The following is a 23,300-nucleotide window of genomic DNA, read 5'->3' as shown; positions in this document are numbered from 1 at the left end:
CTCATCGACTTGATTATTTTTTTGAGTTGACTGTCAGATGTGGAAGCTTGCAAGCATTTGAAAAGGCCTTCAAGGTTTATGGTGAATCAGACAGATTATGAGTTTACGGGGGTCACCCAGACAATTCCATGTTTTCCATGAAAACTCCCACTTTTATTCATGTGCTAACATAACTGCACGAGGGGTTTCTAATCAAAAATTAGCCTTTCAACACCATTAGCTAACACAATGTAGCATTAGAACACAGGAGTGATGGTTGCTGGAAATGTTCCTCTGTACCCCTACGTAGATATTCCATTAAAAATCTGCCGTTTCTAGCTAGAATAGTCATTTACCACATTAACAATGTCTACACAGAATTTATCATTCATTTAATGTTTTCTTCATTGAAAAAAAAGTTTTCCTTCAAAAACAAGGACATTTCTAAGTGACCCCAAACTTTTGAACGGGAGTGTAGAAGCTAAACTCACCGACAACTGGCTCCATTGGCATTTGGAACTGACACAGCCTTGTACACCACTAAGATGTCAAGATGTGGTTGAACTGCAGACTTTCAGCTTTAATTCAAGAGGTGCTTTTAGGAATTACAGCATTTTATTTGGTGCCAAGCTCAAAAGCTGTTGGACAAATCACTAAAAGAAAGCTTCATGTCTGGGTAAACCTGTTTAAAGATCAGGTCGATTCCAAGTATTAAAGTTGCATACATGGCCCAAAAACATCAATGAAAGTGAAGCGAGGCCAACATTTGGCAGTAACAAAACCCAAAACGGACCAATCAGAGACACAGCAGAAACTTTAGATGGACAAAAAACACATTCTTAAGGGAGATACGAGTTGAAGTTTACAATCTTCTTACAAAATCACTACCGTTGTATGTGAGAGTGATGGAAGCATTAGCATTTATTGCAAAAATTACAGTCTGTGCAGAGACTAAATAAAATTTCATGTCATCTAAATTTTCTGTTGACAAAAAGAGAATTAAATTCCATCTGTGGCCAGTATATCATAATACAAAGTGACCAGAATACATCATCATTATTGTACAGCAACAGAGATATCGATCAGAATCTTTATTTTTTGCCATATTGTGAGACAATCACTAAAGTATTTTATTATAAAACTGCTTACCTTTCATTTGTAATTACCCTTGTGGTTCTCTTGGGGGCTTTTACTGTATTAAACTGGATTTTTGTTCTATCTGCAGGTTGTTTAAAGTGAACAACTGCCACATTTAGTTTATTTCTGGACTACTTAAGGTGTCTTTGCTTCTTTCTGCAGCTTTAGTTTGTTCCACAACTCCATGTTCTGTATACTTAATCTGGTTTAATTTGATTTAATATCATGCTTCTTGAGCCACGTCATAACAAATGGGGGTTCAAGAATCATCTCCATAAACCGAATCTGAATGCTGAACTGGTATTTTATCACAGCATCCTTTTTATATTTGACGTTTTTTGTCTCCCAGTTAGCGAAATAAACAGGAAGCGCTGTTGAAAATTAGTTCCCAACAGACTCTAAACACATGTCAAATGAAAAGAAACTGCACCCGTTTATGAACTTAAATTCAATAATACTCCTAGAACACATGATTTCACACCGATCCGTCAATATAAACTCAAAATAAAAACATAAAACAATCTACATTTATACTAATGTGATCTAACCTCGATATCTATGACGCATTGTGTAGCTTGTGTTAGATTTTACAGCCTCTCATGCTATTTAACAGCAGTGTCGGTTTCTAATCTAACATTTACTAGAAAGTAGCACCACACTGCGATGTTAAAACTACACAAACATACCTCATTTGTTAATTTTCTTATTGCATTGAGAGAACCAGCAGCATTAAATCTACATTCTAAAACTCCTGGACAGCTCCATGATATTTTTAACATGATTAAAAAAAAAAAAAAAAGCTGCTAACATTTAGGCAACTTTAGCTGCAGCGTCACCCGATAAGCTAAATGAGTCATTACTTGCACGATCCAAGACATAAAAAACTGCCAAAACACCATTTACAAAACCACATAAATAAATAAATACCTTTACAACATACGTTAGTACAAAACTATATCTTCCAGTCACAACAGCTCTCGCTTGGCTCCCACTGACAGCTATTCAATCCTTGAGTGTTCAGCAGTCACAATTCAGACAGAAACACCATGAACCATCCATATTTAATGAATACTAACGATGATTCGGAGTGTTTATGGCTTCATATGGAGCTGTTCTTTTCCTGAGAGAGCGTCCGGTCTTGGATGCCGTCCCACCGTTTGTGCCGGACTGGAGCATTTCCACAAAAGACGCTCGACTCTTCAACGTGTTCCGTCTTTCTCTTTGGTTTTGTTGAGCTGGAAAACACGGTGTAGAGGCGATTAGGGATAAACTTACACCTACACATGCACAGATACAGTAGTGGAAAAATGTTTTTGGACACCCTTAAAATTTTACGCAATCTTAAATATTATCATGAAATATTTGTGTAAAAAACTTTTTTGTGTTTCTAAAGGTGTGGCTGCATTAGACAGACACAAACACAAATACAAATCATATATTTTTTGTTTATTGTTTACAAGTAAAACTAGCAAAACCAAATTCTTGACAGTTTCAATCGGTCATTTCTCAACATTGTCGATATCAAAGTCAACAAATAACAGAGAATGTGTTCAAAACTGAACAAAGAATAAATGAACCATCACATCATCAAATTAATATTTAATTAATTTGGTTTGAAGGAACAGAGCACGTGCAGAAGGGAGTATGTGGGTTTGGAGAATGGAATAATATTTGGCAGAGTTCAATGTGCCATCACAGTGAGATGACCACCACCAGCAGCACTCATGCGTCCCCAAACCATGATACTGCCTCCACCATGCTTGACAGTAGGTACTGTCCACGCTGGAGATAATGCTTCACCTGGCCTTCTGCGTAACCTCACATTAGCAGGAGGAAGACAAAGCTGGAAACTGGACTCATCTGACCACAGAATCTTCTTCCACTTCCTGGATGTCCAGTTCTTGAGTGCTTGGGTCCAACAACGCCAGGCTAACCTGTCTCTCATTGACCAGGGGCTTCTTGACAGCCTTGTAGGACCTTAAGTCATGAGATAAAAGTCAGCCACGTACAGTGCGGGTGAAAACTGCTGCTGAAGCTCCTGTATTGTCATTCGGTGGTTTTCCTGCACATCTGGATCAGGATGTGGGTATTTCTTGAAGAAACCCTTGAACGCCCTGATCTTGGTTTGTCTTCCAAGCTGTTGGTTCGTCTGTATTTCTGCTGAGTGAATCCAACTGCTGAAGGACTGCATCTGTACTCCTGGCTGAGAATCTGGATCTTCAGGTGTGCTTCCTGCGTTAGGTTCCTTGTTTTAGCGATTTTTGTCTCTGAAGAACTTTCAAATGTTCTGGCTTTATATAGGCACGAAGCACGGCAACAACAATTGTGTTTTTTAATAAAAGCACGACCTTCATTAGTGGATCACTGGTACCAATATGACACAATAGTAAAAATTTCTTAAGTATTTTTATGGAACCAATCAAATTTAAGTTTTTAAAGGCTTTTTAGGATTTGTTTAGTATTTTGGCTGTGATTGTACTAAAAGAAATTACACTTGAAGACCTAAGAGTGATTCTTAATGCAGTATTTCACAAATGCACTGGGTATCCAGAAACTTTATTTTACCACAGATACATCATGTCACTATTTCAGAAGTGCAAATCCAACCCATACCTGTCCTCTGGGATAAGGCAAAGTGTGCGGTACAGGTCAGCAGTGGAAGGCGACGTCAGTGGGACACATCTGGGCGATTCTGATCGGTGTTTGATGAACTTCTCCGGAGCCACAGCAGCACTCGAATCTGTTTCAGCTGCTAAGATAAGACGAAGACTTACCGATTGTTGGAAATTTGCATCAGAATCAGAAATTACTGAGCTCTATGAATAAAAACAGACAAAAACCTTTAGGTATTAAATCTATCCTGAAGCAGTTTCACAACTTTGAAACCTGCTTTCGACTCGTGCAAATATTTGCTCAAAAGATGCCCTAAAATGGTTTACAAGGGGTCCTCGGTTTACGACGTCCTCGACCTACGGCGTTTCATTGTTATGTCGGAACTGGTTATGTGGAACTACTTGGTGAGTTGAGCGGATGAATACGTCGTCACGCTGCACTATAAGACGACTTTGTTTCCATTCTCCGATTGTACGCTACCTTGGATTATGCTACATTTGCTAACTTTTTGCCCTTCATTTTGGCTCCCAAGCAGAAGTCTGATTCTTCTGATAGAGTTCCGACTTAGGGCGAAAATCAACTTATGTCGGGCCATAGGAACGGAACTCTGACATAAGTCAAGGACCCCGTGTATTCTGCTTTTACACAAGTATAACAGGATAATGAGAATCAGCATATTGTTTGGTGCATCAATAATCTTTTCCTGAATTAGTTTACTGACAGTTTCACAATTTTTTAAAAAGTTTTTGACATTCAGAAGAATCATAAATCTCTTATAACAGAGAAAACAAACAACAGAAGATATTGAACGAGTCAGAAACAAGTGGAGCTCCGATGGTAGACGATTCTGCAAATCTCAGTCTTTACCTATCGCATTTACTATATAAATTTATCTGCTATCTGTTTGAAGTGCTGCCATCAGGCAGAAGATACAGGTGTTTGAGGGCAAAGACAAACAGACTAAAGAACAGTTTCTTCCCAGTGGCAACCAATGCTTTAAAAAACACTGCCATGAAGTCTGTATAAATTCTCATTCATCCTGAATATGCAAATACAACTGACTGCACTATTATGGACTGTGCAGTATCTGCTGAATGTAGACGTCTGGTTGGGTGTGTTTTTATAGCATGTATTTTATATTATGTGATATTAATTACCATTTTTATGATTTTTTAATTCTATTTTAACTTGCACTGGTTTTGCAAGTGCAAGATTGCACTTTATTCCATTGCACAGGTTGCAACGACAATAAAGTTACTGAATTGATTAAATGTCAACAGCAGCTAACCCACAGACCTGAGGGCTTTACTACGAAACCAGATTTAAAGGTCAGTGAGGTAAGCTGAGTCTAAGGAGTTTTTTAAGGTGATGAAAGTGTCTCTCTTTAAACCTGTTAGATTAACACCAAACACTGATGCTACACAGATAATTTAACGTTCTGTTTGGAGCTCGGGATCAAAATCGGCTGTTCGAAGTGTCTAACCATCAACAATTCTGGTGAATTAATCAAAATCTCAGCTCAGCAGCAACAAACTTATTGAGCTGCACATTAGTTACGCCAGTGAACGAAGTCTTGCAGCCACACACTGCAAAAACTCCAATTCTTACCAAGTCTGTTTGTCTTATTTTCAGTCAAAATGTCTCATCCCACTTGATTTAAGATACATCCACTTAACAAGTGACATTTCAGTAAGATGGAGGGACTTGTTTTAAGACAATGCACCTTAAATATCTTGTTAAGTCAAACAATCTTGATATTATCTTGTTTTGAGTTGTATTTTACAAGAAAATTCAAAATAAGTTTAATACATCTCAAATTAGGAGGTTACATGAAAGCAAAAATCTATTTTTGAGTGAAAAACTGCTATTTTCTAGCATGTCTGGCTTATTTTAAGACACCTAAGCTTGACAATCCTGGTAAAATATAGCTTAAAATAAGTTTTCCTACCTAATTTCAAGCTCTCAATATTCTAAATATCAAATCTTATTTCAAGAAATCTTACCAAGCCATTTTTCATTTGTTCTATTGGCAGATTTTTTCATTTATTTCAAGTTAAAAATTCCTTGAAATTAGTTTTTTTTCTTGTTTTGAGAGGGGCATTTTTCTAGTGCAGCAGCTCTATGTTGCAAATCTATGTGGATTCTACAGAAAATGCATAAATATGTTTTCATGTTTGGTCCCGATTAGCTCCTCGGTCCATTTTACACTGCGGGTACTGCAGCTAATACAACACAGATTAGAGAATATATAATCAATAATGTTAAATTCACTTTAATTTGGCCAAAAACTGAAGTTATTTCCACTTCTTCTTTGTTACAGTGTGGTCATTTCATGTCTATTTGTAGTTGTTTTGTGTCTGTTCTGACCAGGACTACCACAGTGAATGCACAGTCCTGACATTGAAGAACACAAAACTTAAAAAAAAAATTTAAAAAGTGCAATTTGAGTAACTTTCAAAAGTGGTTTTGTGTTTCTTTGTGGTGGTTTTGTGTTTTTTGTGGTTGTTTTATGTCTATTTGTGGTTGTTTTGAGTCTGATCTGACCAGTAGTACCACAGTGAATGCATAGTCCTGACAGTGAAGCACAGAGGTGGAAGTGTGATGATATAATGCTGGAGGAACTTTTAAAAACGTGACTTTTGGGTAAACTTTAAGGGTACTTTGGTGTTTCTTGGTGGTTGTTTTGTGTCTGTTCTGACCCGTAGTACCACAGTGAATGCATAGTCCTGACAGTGAAGCACAGAGGTGGAAGTGTGATGATATGAAGCTGGAGGAAATTTTAAAAAGTGCATTGTAAGTGCAGTTTAGTGTCTATTTGTGGCAGTTCTGTGTTTATTTGTAGTCATTTAGTGTTTTTACTGACCAGTGAATGCATAGTCCTGACAGTGATGCACGGAGGTGGGAATGTGATGATATTAGTTCCTCTGACTAATAGCACGCTATTCACTCATTTTGTGTAGAATAAGAATCGCATTATGCCCAAAATCATATTCAACACTGGCTCAACAATCTTTATGTGTCCCCACCTGAAGGGAAAAGGAAAAGACACTCACATATTAAAAAGGCACTTTTAGACTTTGACAGCGAAGGTTTCTTTGAGTCTGAAAATGGACTCAGGTTCAAAAACTGGTGTTTGAGCCACGTGGCGCGATCCTCCTCGAAGGCCTTCCTCTGCAGGAAAAAACAAACAAGACATTCAAAAACAGCCTCAGGATCCTAAATAAAGTCTGTCATTTTTCCTTAAACATGCTTTAACTCAAGTCTCTGTTGAGCACCTCGTGGCTCAGTCTGATAGCTGCCTCTGTGAAGTTCCTCCTCTCCCTCTCGAAGATCTTCCTCTGCTCCTCCAGGGTCTTCCACTCGTCTCCGAGTCGCTCCTTCTCCTGCAGCATGTAGCAGTCACTCAGCAGGGATGCAGTTTCCTCGTCACATGGAGAGCTGAGCTGCTGCTGCAGGAGGAAACAGGCTGGATCAGGCTATATTCTCTAATAAAACATCATTCATTTAACTGAAACCTTTACAGTCAAACCAAGGTTTAAATCAGGAGCTCATTGTAAGTTTAGATTATTTAAAAACACCAAATGAATACGAGACGTTCCATTAAAAATCAATCAGATCCTCCTCAGAATCAGCTGATTTTTCATGTACAATAACTTCAGTATATCTAATGAAACCATAAAAAAAAACACTACCTTCATACTAGGAATATTTTCAGATTTCGTCTTTAGATTATGACACCTGGACGGATGTAAAATTAAGCCGTACCCTTCTTGTGGTAATTTCATCCATATTGTGGGGATATTGCATCTTTTTTTGCAGCGATATTTTGTCTTTGGAGTAATTTTGCCTATTTTTTATGTTGATTTTATGTCTTTTTGTGGCAATTTTAATGACACCTGCAGTGGATGTAAAATTCAGTCTAATCCTTCTTGAGTCAATTTCATCCCTTTTTGTGGTGATTTTGTATTTTTTTTTGTGGTAATTTTGTCCATTTTGTGGGGATATTGCATCTTTTTTTGCAGTGATTTTTTGTCTTTAGGGTAATTTTGCCTAATTTTATACTGATTGTATCTTTTTGCAGTAATTTTGCTTGTTTTTGATATGATTTTGTATTTTTTTTATGGTAATATTGCAACTTTTTGTGATAATTTCAGCCCTCATACTGGTAATTTTGAGTCTTTTAGTGGTAAAAATTACTAAACATTTTAGTAATCCTTGTTTTTGTGGTGATATTGCATCTTTTTTGCAGCGATTTTTAGTTTTTAGGGTAATTTTGTGCAGATTTTGTGTCTTTTTGCAGTAATTTTGTTTCTTTTTGTTGTGTTTTTTTGTTTTTTGTGGAAGTATTATGTCTTTTTGTGGTAATTATGCAGCTTTTTGTGGTAATTTCAGCCCTTGTAGCAGTAATTTTGAGTCTTTTTATAATAAAAAGTACTCAAAACATCTGAGGATAGGTTTAGTATTTAGATTGTGACACCTGGAGTGGATGTAAAACTGATTTGGTTGCAATTATTAACCAAACTCAAATGAAGTTAAGATGCTAAGAAATGATGGAAAAAGTATTGCAAATCATAAAGTGTGAAATTTCAACTCACTTCAGTTCATTTCAAGGGCCTGAAACTCTGAAAATATTCATAGTATAAAGGTATAATTTTTTATGGTTTCATTAAATATACTGAAGTTATTGTACAGAAAATATCAGCTGATTCTGAGGAGGTCAGGTGGAGCTTTTTTCAGATTTGGTTGATTTTATACGGAATGACTCACAGAGTATTCTCTCTCAGCAGGGTAAATTTGACTTTTGGAAATGTGAACTTGAACTTGTAAGTCTCAAACCTCCTCAGGTAACTTCCGTCTCACCTGCAGCAGCTGCTGTTGCGCTTGAATGAAGTCTTTGCATTGCTGAATCTCCAGCTTCAGTCGGTCCATCTCCTCCTCGTGAGTCTCTCGTGGAACAGCATCAGTGCTTTTACTCTCACCTGTCTGAGCTGAAGAAACTAAACATACAGACCAGAAAATCTGTTGTTTATATGCACTTTTTTGACTCAAAGTTGAATGTTTAATTCATTTTCAAGAGTATATAAAAGTAGTCCACTATCAAATAGAATCCAGAGATAGAAAACAGAAGTCAAAAATTTGAAAAACTGAAGAAATTCTAAAAATTATCTGAAACTGCACATTCAACAGACTTAAATATATACAAAAGTGAATAAATACAGAAATAAATACATAAAATTAGCGCTAAGAATAGCAATAAATAAATAAAATCTATTAAATTAGTCAAAAGCCTGACTAAAAAAGTAAAAATCTGGAGTTTGCCTTTAAAATATCAACACAAGACACAAAAATCCTTTAATTAATAAATATTTTTTTAGTCATTTTAACCATAAAAAAAACTAAAAATCACCACTACAAGGACTGAAATTACCACAAAAAGCTGCAAAATTACCACAAAAAGACACAATATTTCCACAAAAAAAATACAAAATTGACACAAAATTACCAGAAAAAGATACAAAATCAACATGAAAATCTGCAAATTACCCCAAAGACTAAAAAATGCTGCAAAAAAAGATGCAATATCACCACAAAATGGCCAAAACGACCACAAAAAGTTGACACGAAGAGTTAGGCTTCATTTTACATCCACCCCCAGTGTCAATTTAAAGACTAAATCTGTTTTTTGTTGATTTTTTAAATACTATATATGTACAATACCCCTGTACTATACTATATATGCACAACACACCTGTACTATACTATATATGTGGACTACCTTGGCTGTCCAGTCTTTCAACGTGACTCTTCAGCCTCCTCCACTGCAGACGAATACTGTTGGTCAGCTTCTCCCGAGCATGAACGCAGTACAGCTCCACGCTCTCCTTACTAGAATCAAATGCCTCATCATCTTCCTCCTCTGAAGCAGCCTGGATGAAATTAAAATGTGTTGGTAGCACATCTGGAAAACAATCTTAAAAGACTAAATAACAGGCAGCAGGTGTTAAAGGTTTAAAAAAAAAAAACAGGAATAAGGAAGAGAATCTGTCCAACCTGCGTGCCGCCGTGTTCGTGTTTGTCGCCTTTCGCTGCCGGTTTCCTGGAGCTCAGAATGGATACCATGTCTTTCTTCATCTGCTGCAGCACTTTCCTCAACTCTGCGTTTTCCAGCTGGAGCTCCCTCTGTCGGGTGTCGTAGTCGCTCAGCAGAGTCTTGTACATTTCCCCCTCATGCCTTAAAACAACAAGTCACGGTTACTTAGTCAGTGCCAGAAGCAGTTATTACAAAATATAGTTTAATACAGAATCAATCCTGTCTATTAGTCGATCCTGGTATCAAATGTGTGTAAAAATGATCCTTTCATCGTCTAGAACTTGTCCTGATCAGTCACCTATCACACATGCTGATATGAGCCTTGAAAGTTTACCCAGAATGCACTTTTTCAGGTTTTATCCAGCCTCATATCATGGCTCCCCAATCTCCGTGCTTCACTGTCAGGACTATGCATTCACTATTGGTACTACTGGTGACAATAGACTCAAAACAACCACAAACAGACATAAAACGACCACAAAAAAAAAAAACACAAAATCGCTCGCGAAAGTTTACCCAAATTACACTTTTTAATACATTTTTAAGCTTGGTGTGCTTTACTGTCAGGAATATGCATTCACTGTCATACTACTGGTCTGAACGGATACAAAACGACCACAAAGAAACACAAAACCACCCTTAAAGTTTACCCTGAATGCACTTTTTAAAGTTTTCTCCAACCAAATATCATCACACTCCCACCTCTGTGCTTCACTGTCAGGACTATGCATTCACTGTGGTACTACTGGTCAGAATACACACAAAATTACCACAAACAGACACAAAATGACCACAAAAAAAATATACAAAACCACCTTTAAAGTTTACCCAGAAGTCACTTTTTAAAGTTTTCTCTGGTGAATTATCAGAAAACAGAAACACATCCAGGGTACCAATAATTGTTTCTATGACTCTCTGTCATAGACATTAAACTGCAGTTTTACTGTTCAAACTGATACATCCCATAATACTGATGCTCAAAGTTGGTCATAGAGATTTTACCAAAAAAAAAAAAAAAAGTTTTAGTGTTTAGATTGTGACAGCTGGATGGATGTAGAATTGATTTGATTGCAGTTTTTGTCAATTTCGGCCATTTTTCACAGTGATTTTGTGTTTCTTTGTGGTGATTTCAGCCACTTTGTGATCTTTTTGCCTTGTTTCTGGTGATAATGCATCTTTTTGCAGCGTTTTTTGTCATTAGGGTAACTTTGCCTATTTTTGTGTTGATTTTGTATCTTTTTCTGGTAATTTTGCTTTTTTTGTGGCAATTTTGTACTTTTTAGGTTGAAATATTGTGTCTTTCTGTGGTAATTTTGCAGCTTTTTGAGGTAATTATAGCCCTTGTCCTGTTGATTTTGACTCCTTTCATAAGAAGAAAGAGTTGAACTGGTACTTCTCAGTGGATGTGAAGGATGGACAAAGATAGCAGATGGATTTAATGCATCCAAGGAGGATTCCACTTGGCTCTTCTACGATGGTGAAGGTGGTTAAAAAGTTTAAAGAAACAGGCAGTGTCATGGACAAACCCTGTTCTGGACGACCAAATGTATCAGCCGAAACTAAAGGATTGGTCATGGCAAAAATTCATGCCAGCCCCCCAAAAAATCAATTTCCTAACCCTAACCCTACTAACCCTACAAACTCTACTAACCCTAACTCTAACCCTACTAACCCTACAAATCCAAACCCTACTAACTACCTACTAGGGTTACTATTAGGATGGGTTACTAACTAACCCACCTGAACCCTAACCCTACTAACCCTACTAACTCTACTACCCCTACTATCCCTAACCCTATCTTTCCATATGTCCATCCTTCACGTCCACTGAGACATACCAGTTCAACTCTTTCTTCTTTAGACAAAGACATATTTAATCTGTGGAGGTAACAAACATTACAGTTAATGAGATTTCCTATGTGTCCAGACTTTAGGGACACCCTGTAGAGTTATTCTAACCAGGTAAGAAAGTGAACTTACTTTGCTTCCATCTTTTCAGTTTTCCAAAGGCTTCTCTTCCCATCAGCTCTCCCAATGTTGTTCAATACGTCAATGGCTGAAAAGCAGAAATAATAAACAGAAATTAAGAAATCAGTCTCAAAAGGTTTGTAAATTCCTTATAAACCACAGATTTAATTAGAGAATGTAGACAGAAAAGTTTTTTCTCACCTTGTTTCTTCTCCTTTTTATCAACCAGAAGTTGATTTAATCGCTCCTTTAGTTTGTTAAACTCTCGTTCTTTCCTTTTCATCTCATGATTGTACTGACTGGCTCGACTCGCAATTACATTCTGAAGTTTCTGCACCTGTCGAGGGTGAAATAAAACAAAAACTCATATACTGGAAGCAAACCCCAAACACACCTGGCCATGGATGTGTTCTTCAAAATAGAGTACCTCTTCTTTTTCATTTTTCAGGCAGTTCTGCAAACTCTTCACTTTCAGCTGTAGCTGTCGTTCTCTCTCAAGGAGTCCCGTGTTTTCTCTTTTAGAGATTTCAAGCTGCTCCTACAGAAAAACATGGACAGACAGACAAATATCAAAAGTTTTAGCAGCAAAACTATACATAATCAAATGTAATGTTATAATGCAGAATGATTCTTCCAAAATGACAGGAGGAAGCACATTTTGTTAATGTAATCAGGCAAATGTGCATAAAAGTTGCACATTAATTCTCTTTTTTTTTAATATTCAGCAGCAATTAGGCAATGTCAGGTTGTATTGTTCAAGACAATGTCGAGTCAAATTTATTTATCACTAAAGCAGGGAATTTACAACGCATTTATTTTGATTAATTAATTACAGAAAAAATAACGTTTTTTAAAAAATAATGCATTTAATCGCACCTTTCTCAGTTCCCTAATTTCTAGCACTGATTCACACTCCAGCCCAGTAGGTGGCGGTAATAAACCTAAAGTCTGTTCTCCAGCCGTGAAGCAGATGCACAGGATGCACTGAGTGACGTCAAGAAAGTTTGGTGAACAGGGAAGAAAGACCAGACTGAATTGAGCTTGTTGAGTGGAAAACTTTCTTTTAAAAATCTTCCTGATGGCAGCTTGGATAAAAGCGTGGTTGTGAGCAAACTGTGCAACGAAGAGTTTTCTGATCACTGCAGCACTTCAAGCCGACGGTATCACCTCAATGCAATACATGTTGCGTTTTCTCACATTTAAACGCGATGCATCTGAATATCTCTGGCATGGTGGGCAGGTCACTAGTGCGTCACTAAGTGGTCACATGACAGCCTTTCAGACCTTCAGTCCGGTAGAAATGTTGGACCAACATGGCGGCTCGGTTGTAAACTTTCTCTTTTATTATGAAAACGGTTCAGCACAATGTATTTCTGAAAGCATTTGAGGCGATGGACTGCACAGTGGCTTGGTGGTTAGCACTTTGGCCGTGCAGCTAGAACATGCCCGGTTTGCGTCCCAGCCTTCCCAGGATCTTTCTGCATGGAGTTTCCATGTTCTCCCTGCTGGGTTTTCTCCAGGTTCTCCAGTTTCCTCCCACAGTCCAAAAACATGCTGAGGTTAATTGGTGATTCTAAATTGTCTGCAGGTGTGATTGTTTGTCTCTATGTGTAGCCCTGTGATAGACTGTTACCTGTCCAGGTGAAACTTCACCCTAAGTCAGTTGGGATAGACTCCAGCCCCTCATGACCCTAATGAGGATTAAGTGGTGTACAGAAAATGGATGGATTTGAGGTGAGAAATAAGCTGCTGAATCCGTCCTGGTTTTAGTTCAATGACAGCTAGTTCAGACGAAAGTTTCACGATGCGCTGGACCTCCGCTCCACGTGCCTCATTTGCATGAATGAAACTATTTTTATGCAAATGAGCTTGAGGGTGATGCACCATACGTTAGCTACGACAGTCCTGTACCGAACGATGTAGCTATCCGATAAAACAAAGGGTCCTCAACTTACTGAACTTGGGAGTTCCATTCCTATTGATCGTTGTAAGTCATAACTCTGGCAAAAATGTAAACAAAGCCGTTCCGTGCATCACAACATCGATCAGTTCTTGGAAAAGTGAATACCAACGACTTTCGTGCCTGTATAAATCATTTTACAAGAAGACAACAGAATATTGTTACGGACTGATAATGGTTATTGGTTATTGTTCAGTTCCAGATTTACTTAATGTCAGTGAACGTGCCAGGTTTAGTTAGCTCATCTCTGATTGGCTTGAGAGTCAGCAGTAGAGAGAGCTGGGAACAGCGGCTACTTCTGGAGCTAAGTTATGGGGTTTTTGCAGTTGTCCTGGCGTTGGCTACGGCCAACAGTAGCCTGTGTGAAGGTTCAATAAACCACCAGAGAAGCAGATAAAGTCTCATTCATTCATCACAGAGGGCCGCTACGATATGTTGCACTGTTTTTACAACTTGACCGATGTTGGTCGGTGTTTGGCCCTGTTCCCAGCGCTTTATTCTATCTAGTTTCAATTCCATGGAGATGCTTTTCCTTTTCTTAGAAGCATCACAAGAGTCTGACTTACGCTTGGAGCCATAATGAAGGGCAAAAAGTTAGTAAATGTAGCACAATCCAAGGTGGCGTACAACCAGAGAATGGAAACAAAGCTGTCTTATAGCACCATGTGACGATGTATTCATCCACTCCGCTCGTCAACTAGTTCCATGTAACCAGTTCTGATGTAACCACGAAACACTGTAGGTTGAGGACGTCATAAACCGAGGACCCCCTGTAGACCACTTTCAAGACATTGAAAGTGCTTGAGTTTACAAAAAGTCTTAAAATGTTGAATATAATCGCTACAATTGGACTTTGAGTTTGCAGTAATCTGTGAACATAGTAGACAGATGAAAAATGCAGATAAATGGAAATGAAACAAACATTTTTGTTGTTTAAGTTCACGCATATGTCCATTCATCATTCAGAGATTGATATCAGATAACAGGAGAGTTCAGTACCTTCAGCCGTGTGGTGCTGAGCTGCAGGAAGTCCACGTTGCTGTTCGACTTCAGCTGCTCCACTTCCATGTTCTCCAGCGTTCGGAGGCCCCGGCGGTGCAGCTGAATCAGGTCATACATGCAGTTCAGCGCAGCCACGATGTTCAGCTCGGAGCCGCTGCCAGGCTCCGTCCAAGCCGGTCGAAGACCGAAAGACGACACCTCCTGTAAGAAAAGAGCAATGTGGGTGAAACCATTCTTTATACGACACATATTCTATAGTACAGTTAAAAGCCTGAAATAAGCTGTCTCATGAGGTTTCTGGTAACGATTTGGCTTCTTTCAGCAAAAAATAAATAAATTTCAGCCACTTGAGGAGGACAACAGTTTTGCATCCTGTACATACATCTAATACTAACTATCAGAAACATCTGTGAGGGACCGACCTGACTGATGTGTGACAGACATTCTTGGACATTGTCCTCTGAGCAGAAAACACCGAGAGAGTTTCTGTGCAGCGCCGACAGGCTGAACCGCCTCAAGGGGGATGTTCGACATTCAACAGAGCTGCTGAGAACGTCCTTCACTGGTGGAGAAAACAATAAAATATCTGTCAGATATATACAGAACACCGCTCTGTGCTACATTTAACATTAGAACTAGGGAAGGAAAACTTTTCATTCTTCTCTTTTTGAGTTAAATGTTAGAGGAATTCAGGTTAACTAAGAATAGCATGAGCCTGTCGTCTGTGTCAGTTTAACCCGTTAATTACCAAAAGAGCTCAAAAAGATGCAAAATTACCAGAAAAAGACACAAAATTACCATAAAAACTCAAAATGACCACAAAATGATTCAAAATTACCAGTAAAAAAGACACAGAATTACCAGAAAACGATGGAAAATCCCCACAATAATAGGGTCCAAAGCGGCCTGCGGGATGTCAGCCTTCAGCCCTTACATACACCAGATATATACCGTAGAGCGCTCTGTGCCAATTTAACATTAGAACAAGGGAAGGAAAACTTCTCTTTTTGAGCTAAAGGTTAGAGGAATTCAGGTTAACTAAGAATAGCAGCCTTTTATCTGTGTCAGTTTAACCTGTTTATTACCAACAGAGCTCAGAGTAAATTCACCGCGGTGCGGATAATGTAAACTCACCCGTGGAGGACTCTGGCATGGTTGCAGCCTGAAGGCCACCGGTCTTGGTCTCCTAGTTCTCCTACGCAGTCACCTCCTGAAATAGACACTCAGATTAGCAGCGTTTGGATTATGGAGAGCACACATGCAGCGCTGACGGACGCAAACATGCAGCAGCCTAGATAACACAATCTGAGCACGACACGCTCACCGAGGGAGTGAGAAGCTAAATGGAGAACATGCAGAGCACCACAGTCATCCTTTACATTATTACAATCAGAATTCACTATTTAAATACATCTTTTTCTTTGCTCTTAACCCTCAGATGCTTCAGTGATTGGACCCGACACTCTTCCATCAGTGGGTCAAAAACGAGCCGTATAAGAATAAATGCTGGGACTGGTTTTATAGTGATTTTAGACTGGTTTTATACTGGATTTGGACTGGTTTTAAGTCTGGTCATAGACTTGATTTTGGACTCATTTTAGACTTTATTGTGGACTGGTTTAAGTCTGGTTTTATACTTGATATTAGACTGGTTTTAGACTTGATTTTGGACTGGTTTAGGTCTGGTTTTATACTTGATATTAGACTGGTTTTGGACTGGGTTTAGACTTGATTTTGGGCTCGTCTTACACTGGTTTTAGACTTGATTTTGAGCTAGTCTTCTACTGGTTTTAGACTTGATTTTCAGCTGATTTTAGACTTGATTTTGGGCTGGTTTTACACTGTTTTTAGACTTGATTTTGGGCTGGTCTTATACTGGTTTTAGACTTGATTTTGGACTGGTTTAGGTCTGGTTTTATACTTGATATTAGACTGGTTTTGGACTGGGTTTAGACTTGATTTTGGGCTCGTCTTATACTGGTTTTAGACTTGATTTTGAGCTAGTCTTCTACTGGTTTTAGACTTGATTTTCAGCTGATTTTAGACTTGATTTTGGGCTGGTTTTACACTGTTTTTAGACTTGATTTTGGGCTGGTCTTATACTGGTTTTAGACTTGATTTTGGGCTGGTCTTCTACTGGTTTTAGGCTGGATTTTGGGCTGGTCTTATACTGGTTTGGGGCTAGTTTCAGATTTGATTTGGACTGGTTTTATACTGGTTTTGGACTGGTTTTAGACTTGATTTTGGACTGGTTTTAGATTTGATTTTGGAATTATGGACTGGTCTTAGACTGGTTTTGGACTGCTTTTAGACTTGATTTTGGATTGGTCTTATACTGGTCTTAGACTGGTTTTGGAATAGTTTGAAGACTGGTCTTAGATTGGTTTTGGACTGGTTTTAAGTCTGGTCTTAAACATGATTGTGGACTGGTTTTAGACTTGATTTTGGGCTGGTCTTAGACTGGATTTGGACTTGTTTTAGACATGACTTTGAACTGGTCTTAGACTGGTTTTGGACTGGTTTTAAGTCTGGTCTTAGACTGGTTTTGAACAGGTTTTAGACATGATGTTGGACTGGTCTTATACTGGTGTTAGACTGGTTTTAGACAGGATTTTGGACTGGTTTTGGACTGGTTTTAGACATGATTTTGGACTGGTCTTAGACTGGAATGGGGCAGAAATAGAGTAGGGTTAGGGGTTGTTTGCACTGTTTAATTGCATTTTTTTGTTTCTGTCAAGCACTTTGTTTTTAATTATTGTTTGTATGAAAAGTGCTACATAAAAACACATGAGGTACGCGGACGATAACAGTTGCCAACATGCCAACAGTTGTTCCCATTATTGTCCGATATTAAAAGTTCCTATTTTTAGAGAGTCCTTAACAGACTTCTTATGATTTTTATGTTGCTGTTCATTGTGAACATTTAACAGGTTACAGGTTGGCTACGGAATGCACATCTTATCTCCGTGTGCTAATCAGCTGATCAGACTAATCCCAGACAGACAACAGGGTGATGTGTCTGCAGAGAAAGACAAAAAGACGAACAGAAACAGTGTTCCTCCAGTCTGGAAAGTGTCTGCGCTCTTAACAAATACAGTAATTACTACTTATAGCATCATTTATTTATTATTTTATTTATTTTATTTATTTTTTAAATTTAATTATTTAATTTAATTAATTAATCTATTAAATTTTTTAGTTTTACTTATTTAATTTTATTTTTTATTTCTTTTCTTTTTATTCTACTTTTATTTTATTTATTTATTTTATTATTTAATTTAATTTCTTTAGTAATTTATTTTATTATGTTTTATTTATTTATTTCCTCTTTTATTTTTAAATTTATTTATTGTTTACTTTATTTTTATTTAATTAGTATTTATTTAATATTAATAATTAATTTATTATCATTACAAATAATTTTAAAATTTGCAATTTTTTATTATTATTTATTTTATTTTACTTTTAAAATTAATTAATTAATTAATTAATTAATTAATATATTTTTTTTACTTATTTTTTTTTTTTTGCATTTATCCTTTATATCACTCTTGTACCTGCAGCTATCAGAGAAAGCTCCACCTTTGTCAGTTTTCTCAGACAGTGTAAGGTGTGGCTGATTAACTATCAAACTTGTGAACATTGAGAAAATCAGACACTTTAAAAACAGGCACTTTAACTGTAAGCATTTTTACTAAGATAACAGCACTTTTGGGTAGATTTAACCCATTAATATACACTCTCCTGTCCAAATAAATACAGAAAAAAAAGAAGAAGAAATTTATGACACTTTAATTGAGGACAACCGGAGCAGAATGAGGATTTTAACAGAACATTTATTTTATGTGTACTGTTTAATAAACTGTTACTATTGTCGTATGTTTTAGTTGTGTGAAGGGTGCTAATGCGAAGAAGCCACCATTTGTTTTCAGTGTTATTTAATCAGTCTGGAGGACAGATGGCAGACCGACAGCCTGAACCCGGCTTACAGCGACGGCTCAACGAGTGCTAACTTTTAACTCATCGGCTCGTCGTTTACAATCTGAAATGTAAAGATGAGCTGACAGTACAGGTGACTAGTTTCAGGCACACGTGGAGGAATATTTGCTGTTTATTTGCACTGAGATTTTAGACGACATCCTGAAGGGATCAAACTTAGACTGAATCACCTACAGACGGTTGATGTTTATCGAGCCGGGAGTTAAATCTCTAATCTCTAATCATTAGCTTTGCAGAAAGTCCTTCATGAAGGTTGAATGGTTCAAGTTTCTCTGATTCAAATAGAAAATGTGGGAAATAAAATACAAGCACCTGTACGTGCAGCACAATGCAGGTTTTGGACTGGTTTTAGACTAGACTTTGGACTGGTTGTATACTGGTTTTAGACTTGATTTTTGGCTGCTTTTACACTGGTTTTGGATGGACTTTAGACTTGATTTTGGACTTATTTTAGACATGATTTTGGATTGGTCTTAGACTGGTTTTGGACTGGTTTTATATTGGTTTGGGACAAATTTTAAGCCTGGTCTCAGACTTGATTTTTGACTGGTTTTATACTGGTTTTGGATTGGTCTCAGACTAGATTGTGGACTGGTTTTAGATTTGATTTTGGACTGGTCTTATACTGGTTTTGGACTCGTTTTAAGTCTGGTCTTAGACTTGATTTTTGACTGGTTGTAGACATGATTTTGGACTGATTTTGGACTGGTTTAGACATGATTCTGACACCTTTTTCCATTTTCAAGGGCTAATAATTAAGAATATGACCTCTACTGGAGCCATTTGAAGCCTGGATGAGCTGGAAAATGATTTAGTCTGTTTTTTCACCACATTCATTGGCTGTATGCGTCACATTTATGTAGATATTGAACCCTAAATACGGCTTCCCAGGTATAACTTTGATTTTGTTATTCAAAACAGAGAATGTCCCAGGTGAGGAAACACGTCAAATTCTCAAAAATCAGCCAAAATGATTTGCAGAACTTATTATTTCCTTTAACTTTCTTAATCCTGTTTTTCAGCAAACTGAGATGCAGAAAATGATGTAAAAGGTCGAGTTTAGCTTCACTTTTTCACACAAATGTTGACTTGGTCGGTTTATTATTTTAGCTAGCTTTAATATAAACAGCTCTGGTGACATTAGAACACGAGTTCTGCTCCTATAGAAGTAAAACAAACGCCGTGTGGGAGTTTTATCGCCGGTAAACTAACGTCAAACACCGACTAAAGTCTTAACGTCTCCGCTGCTGAAACCTCCAGACGATCTGCGGCTAAAAAATAGCTTCCGTTACCGAACAAACCCTGCGAGCAGCGGCGACGACGGACGTTTAAAATGTGAAAAAACGAACTTGAAAACGTTTTGGGTTTTTACTCACCTCACGCTGCCGTTTTTTTTTTTTTTTTAACGTTTTTCCGGGACGTTTCTGCGGACCTGCTCCGCTCCTTCTGCCATGTCGGTCCCGCTGATAGCCCACTCCTCCGCACGCAAACCAAACACGGCGCTCATTGGCCCAAGCGTTGTCTAGCAACCGAGCACGGAGCGACGTGATTGGCTTCTGCCCGTAAAGCACCTCAAGTGTTGTTAATGCGCCTTAATTATTAAAATGCGTTTTAATTATGTCATCTTTATGGCTTCAAAGCCCCAAAAGAGCAGCAGGCAGGTATTATTTTTCTCTACACAGTTTAAATTTTTGAATTTTATTTTATTGTTAACATTGGACTCTTTATTGCGCATTTCCCTTCACCTTTTGACAGTATATTTTACATTTTATTGTGCATTTTGTACTTTTATATTTTTCTTGTCTGATTTATTTCTATAGCACCTCATCACACCTCATTATTATTTATTTTATTTTTTTCTGATTTTTTTTTCATTTTGTGCATGTTCTATCTAATTATCTTTTTCTATAATATTTACATTTATGTAAGATCTCATATTTTTCTATCATGGTGGTGGTCACTTGTTTAATTTTCTGCTGCATTTGCTCTTGCACTGAGTTTCACTTTAATTTTCTCACTCATTTGTATATTTTTATATTGAGCACTTGAAACTTTACAGTGATTTTAAATGTTTCGTTTTCTTTCTTTTCCGCCTGGAATCAATCAGATATTTCTATTCTATTCTGTTTTAAACAGCTACAAAATAAAATAAAATAAAATAAAACATGTAAATGATAAAATACAAAAGACAGCAGTAAATTTAAATAATTTAATAGAAAAATAGTCGAGCTGAGTTGAATAAAGGGCACCCGAATCTGATAAAATAATTAAAACTGACTTAATAAAACAGCATAATAATTTTTAAAAAGGCACAAATAAAACCATTTACAGATAAATAATACCATGAAATGCATGAAAAAAAATAATTAAATAAAATTGCAGAATTAAGGTAGAAGCAGTTTAAACAAGACTTTATATAAAAATCATTAAAAAATCTTTCACTATTTTACTTTTCATTTCCAAATTACAACTCAAATATTTTAAAATATTATAGTTAAGAGCTCAGGAATCTGTTGGTATATGCTTCTTAGATTTCTGATGAAAGCATCTTAGATGAAAATTCAGATTAAAAAACATCCACGGTACTAATCTGTTGAAAAAAAAATAACTTTTTTGTATTGTATTGTATTTTTTGTATTGTTTTAACTTGCTGTTTTCAATGAATTGTTTAATACAAAAAAGTATACATTTGCAAGCTAACTCTTTTTTAAAAAAAAACAAAGAAATAAAACAAAAGACTTAAAACAGTAAACTAAATAAATGAATTAAATTCAATACAATTTTAAAAATCACATCAAACATCTATTTTTATTTATGGTAGTTATTTGTATGTTTACATTTTATTTTACAATATCTGACTGAAATGACAACTTTTTTGCTGTACTTAAATCAGCAAAAATAGTCATTTTACACAAATTTGCTTTATTGGAAAGAAAAATGTGTATGTAGTATGGTTTTTTTTTTGGGGGGGTGCAGGTTTTTTCCATTTTTTAAAATTACACAAAAAATGTAGTTTTTGTTAACTATATATAAAAAAAACAAGAAAAGGCAAATCTATATTTTTTAAATATTTATTTTTTTCTGCACATATCCTTTTAGTACTGTTAATATATTTAATATTGATCTGTCTCAGTAGAGATGTGAGTGTTTAAAGGAGTAAATTCTCTAAATAGATTAATCACAGTTCTTGGCAGATACACAGTGAGCTAAAAAATGAAAATAAAGCCTCTGCATCATTTAAATGAATGAGTTTTATCTTCATCTCAGTTATTATGGACATTCAGAGACTGAGAGACAATAATATGTATATTTAACTTAGGGCAAGGAGTAATGCCATTCTCTTTAATATTCATTAAATAATATATTATTTGCATAAAAGCACCCTAATAACGTGATGCCAGGTCAGATTTATTCATAAAGCACATTTAAAAATAGTAAAAACCTGATCTAAAGTGCTGCACAGTTAAAAACGTCAGTAAAACACAACATAGACATATCTGAATAAAAACACAACAAAATAATAAAAAATAATATATACAGTGACAAAAGAATGGACAAATTACAGCTGTAAATGAACTTTAATGCATATAAGAGCAATACAATTAAAATTGCACTGGACAGTAAAACATATTATACACAACTGTTTTTTAAAAATTATTATAAAAGTTGTGTTTGACATTTGGAGAGTTTGATTTCACATTATTTCTAATGCAATAATAAAAATAAATGATAATAAGAACATAAAATAAAAAAGAAATAGATAAAAATAAATAAATCAACTATCCCAATAATAATAATCATAATGATAATAATACTAATAATAATACTAATAATACTAATATTTATTATTATTATTATTATTATTATTATTATTATTATTATTATTATTATTATTATTATTATTATTATTATTATTATTATTATCAGTAGTAGTAGTAGTAGTATTAGTAGTATTAGTAGTATTATTATTGCCAGTCAAATAAATAAATAACTAGATAAAACAATTTTCAATAAAGAAATAAATCCATCAAAAAAATAATAAAATAAATAAATAATTATTGTCATTCATAATAATAATAATAATAATAATAATAATAATAATAATAATAATAATAATAATTATTATAATAATAATAATAATAATGATTATTATTATTATTATTATTATTATTATTATTATTATTATTATTATTATTATTATTATTATTATTATTATTATTATTATTATTATTATTATTATTGTTGTTGTTGTTGTGGCCAGTCAAATTAAGAAATAAATAGATTTTTAAAAATCTAAATAAAGAAATAAATACCTCAAAATACATAAATAAACAGCAATAATAATAACAATAAAATAAGAAATAAAGAAATAAATTACTAGTATTATGGCCAGTCAAATCAAGAAATAAACAGATAAAAAATTTCAAATAAAGAAATAAATAATAATAATCATAATAATAATTACTATTATTAAATAAATAAGAAAGTAAAACATCTTAAACACAATTGCAACAGACTACTGGTTTTTAAATTATTATAAAAGTTGTGTTC

At 35.7% G+C, this 23,300-nt stretch overlaps 1 protein-coding gene across 3 annotated transcripts; it reads right to left on the bottom strand.

Annotated features, from left to right (window-relative positions):
* Positions 1-780: 780 nt before the first annotated feature.
* Positions 781-20,250, bottom strand: LOC111585840 (afadin- and alpha-actinin-binding protein-like). 3 transcript variants are annotated; one of them, XM_023295454.3, is made up of 14 exons: positions 20,126-20,250; positions 15,885-15,960; positions 15,173-15,312; positions 14,748-14,951; positions 12,216-12,326; positions 11,990-12,125; positions 11,801-11,876; positions 9,781-9,961; positions 9,506-9,656; positions 8,590-8,726; positions 7,005-7,178; positions 6,783-6,900; positions 3,730-3,868; positions 781-2,351 (listed from the first exon to the last, which is right to left on the bottom strand). In XM_023295454.3, exons 2-14 carry the CDS (start codon positions 15,901-15,903, stop codon positions 2,216-2,218), a joined length of 1,722 nt encoding a protein of 573 aa, XP_023151222.2. In that variant the 5' UTR covers positions 15,904-15,960; positions 20,126-20,250; the 3' UTR covers positions 781-2,215. The 3 variants fall into 3 exon arrangements, with proteins under 3 accessions (XP_023151222.2, XP_023151223.2, XP_023151224.2); XM_023295455.3 differs by having other exon boundaries at positions 3,730-3,865; XM_023295456.3 differs by having other exon boundaries at positions 7,005-7,175.
* Positions 20,251-23,300: the final 3,050 nt, after the last annotated feature.

This window comes from Amphiprion ocellaris, chromosome 2 (assembly GCF_022539595.1).
Source record: "Amphiprion ocellaris isolate individual 3 ecotype Okinawa chromosome 2, ASM2253959v1, whole genome shotgun sequence".
Classification (NCBI taxonomy): domain Eukaryota; kingdom Metazoa; phylum Chordata; class Actinopteri; family Pomacentridae; genus Amphiprion; species Amphiprion ocellaris.
The sequence above is the reverse complement of the archived record's forward strand: the minus strand, read 5'-3'. Positions and strand labels throughout refer to the sequence as shown.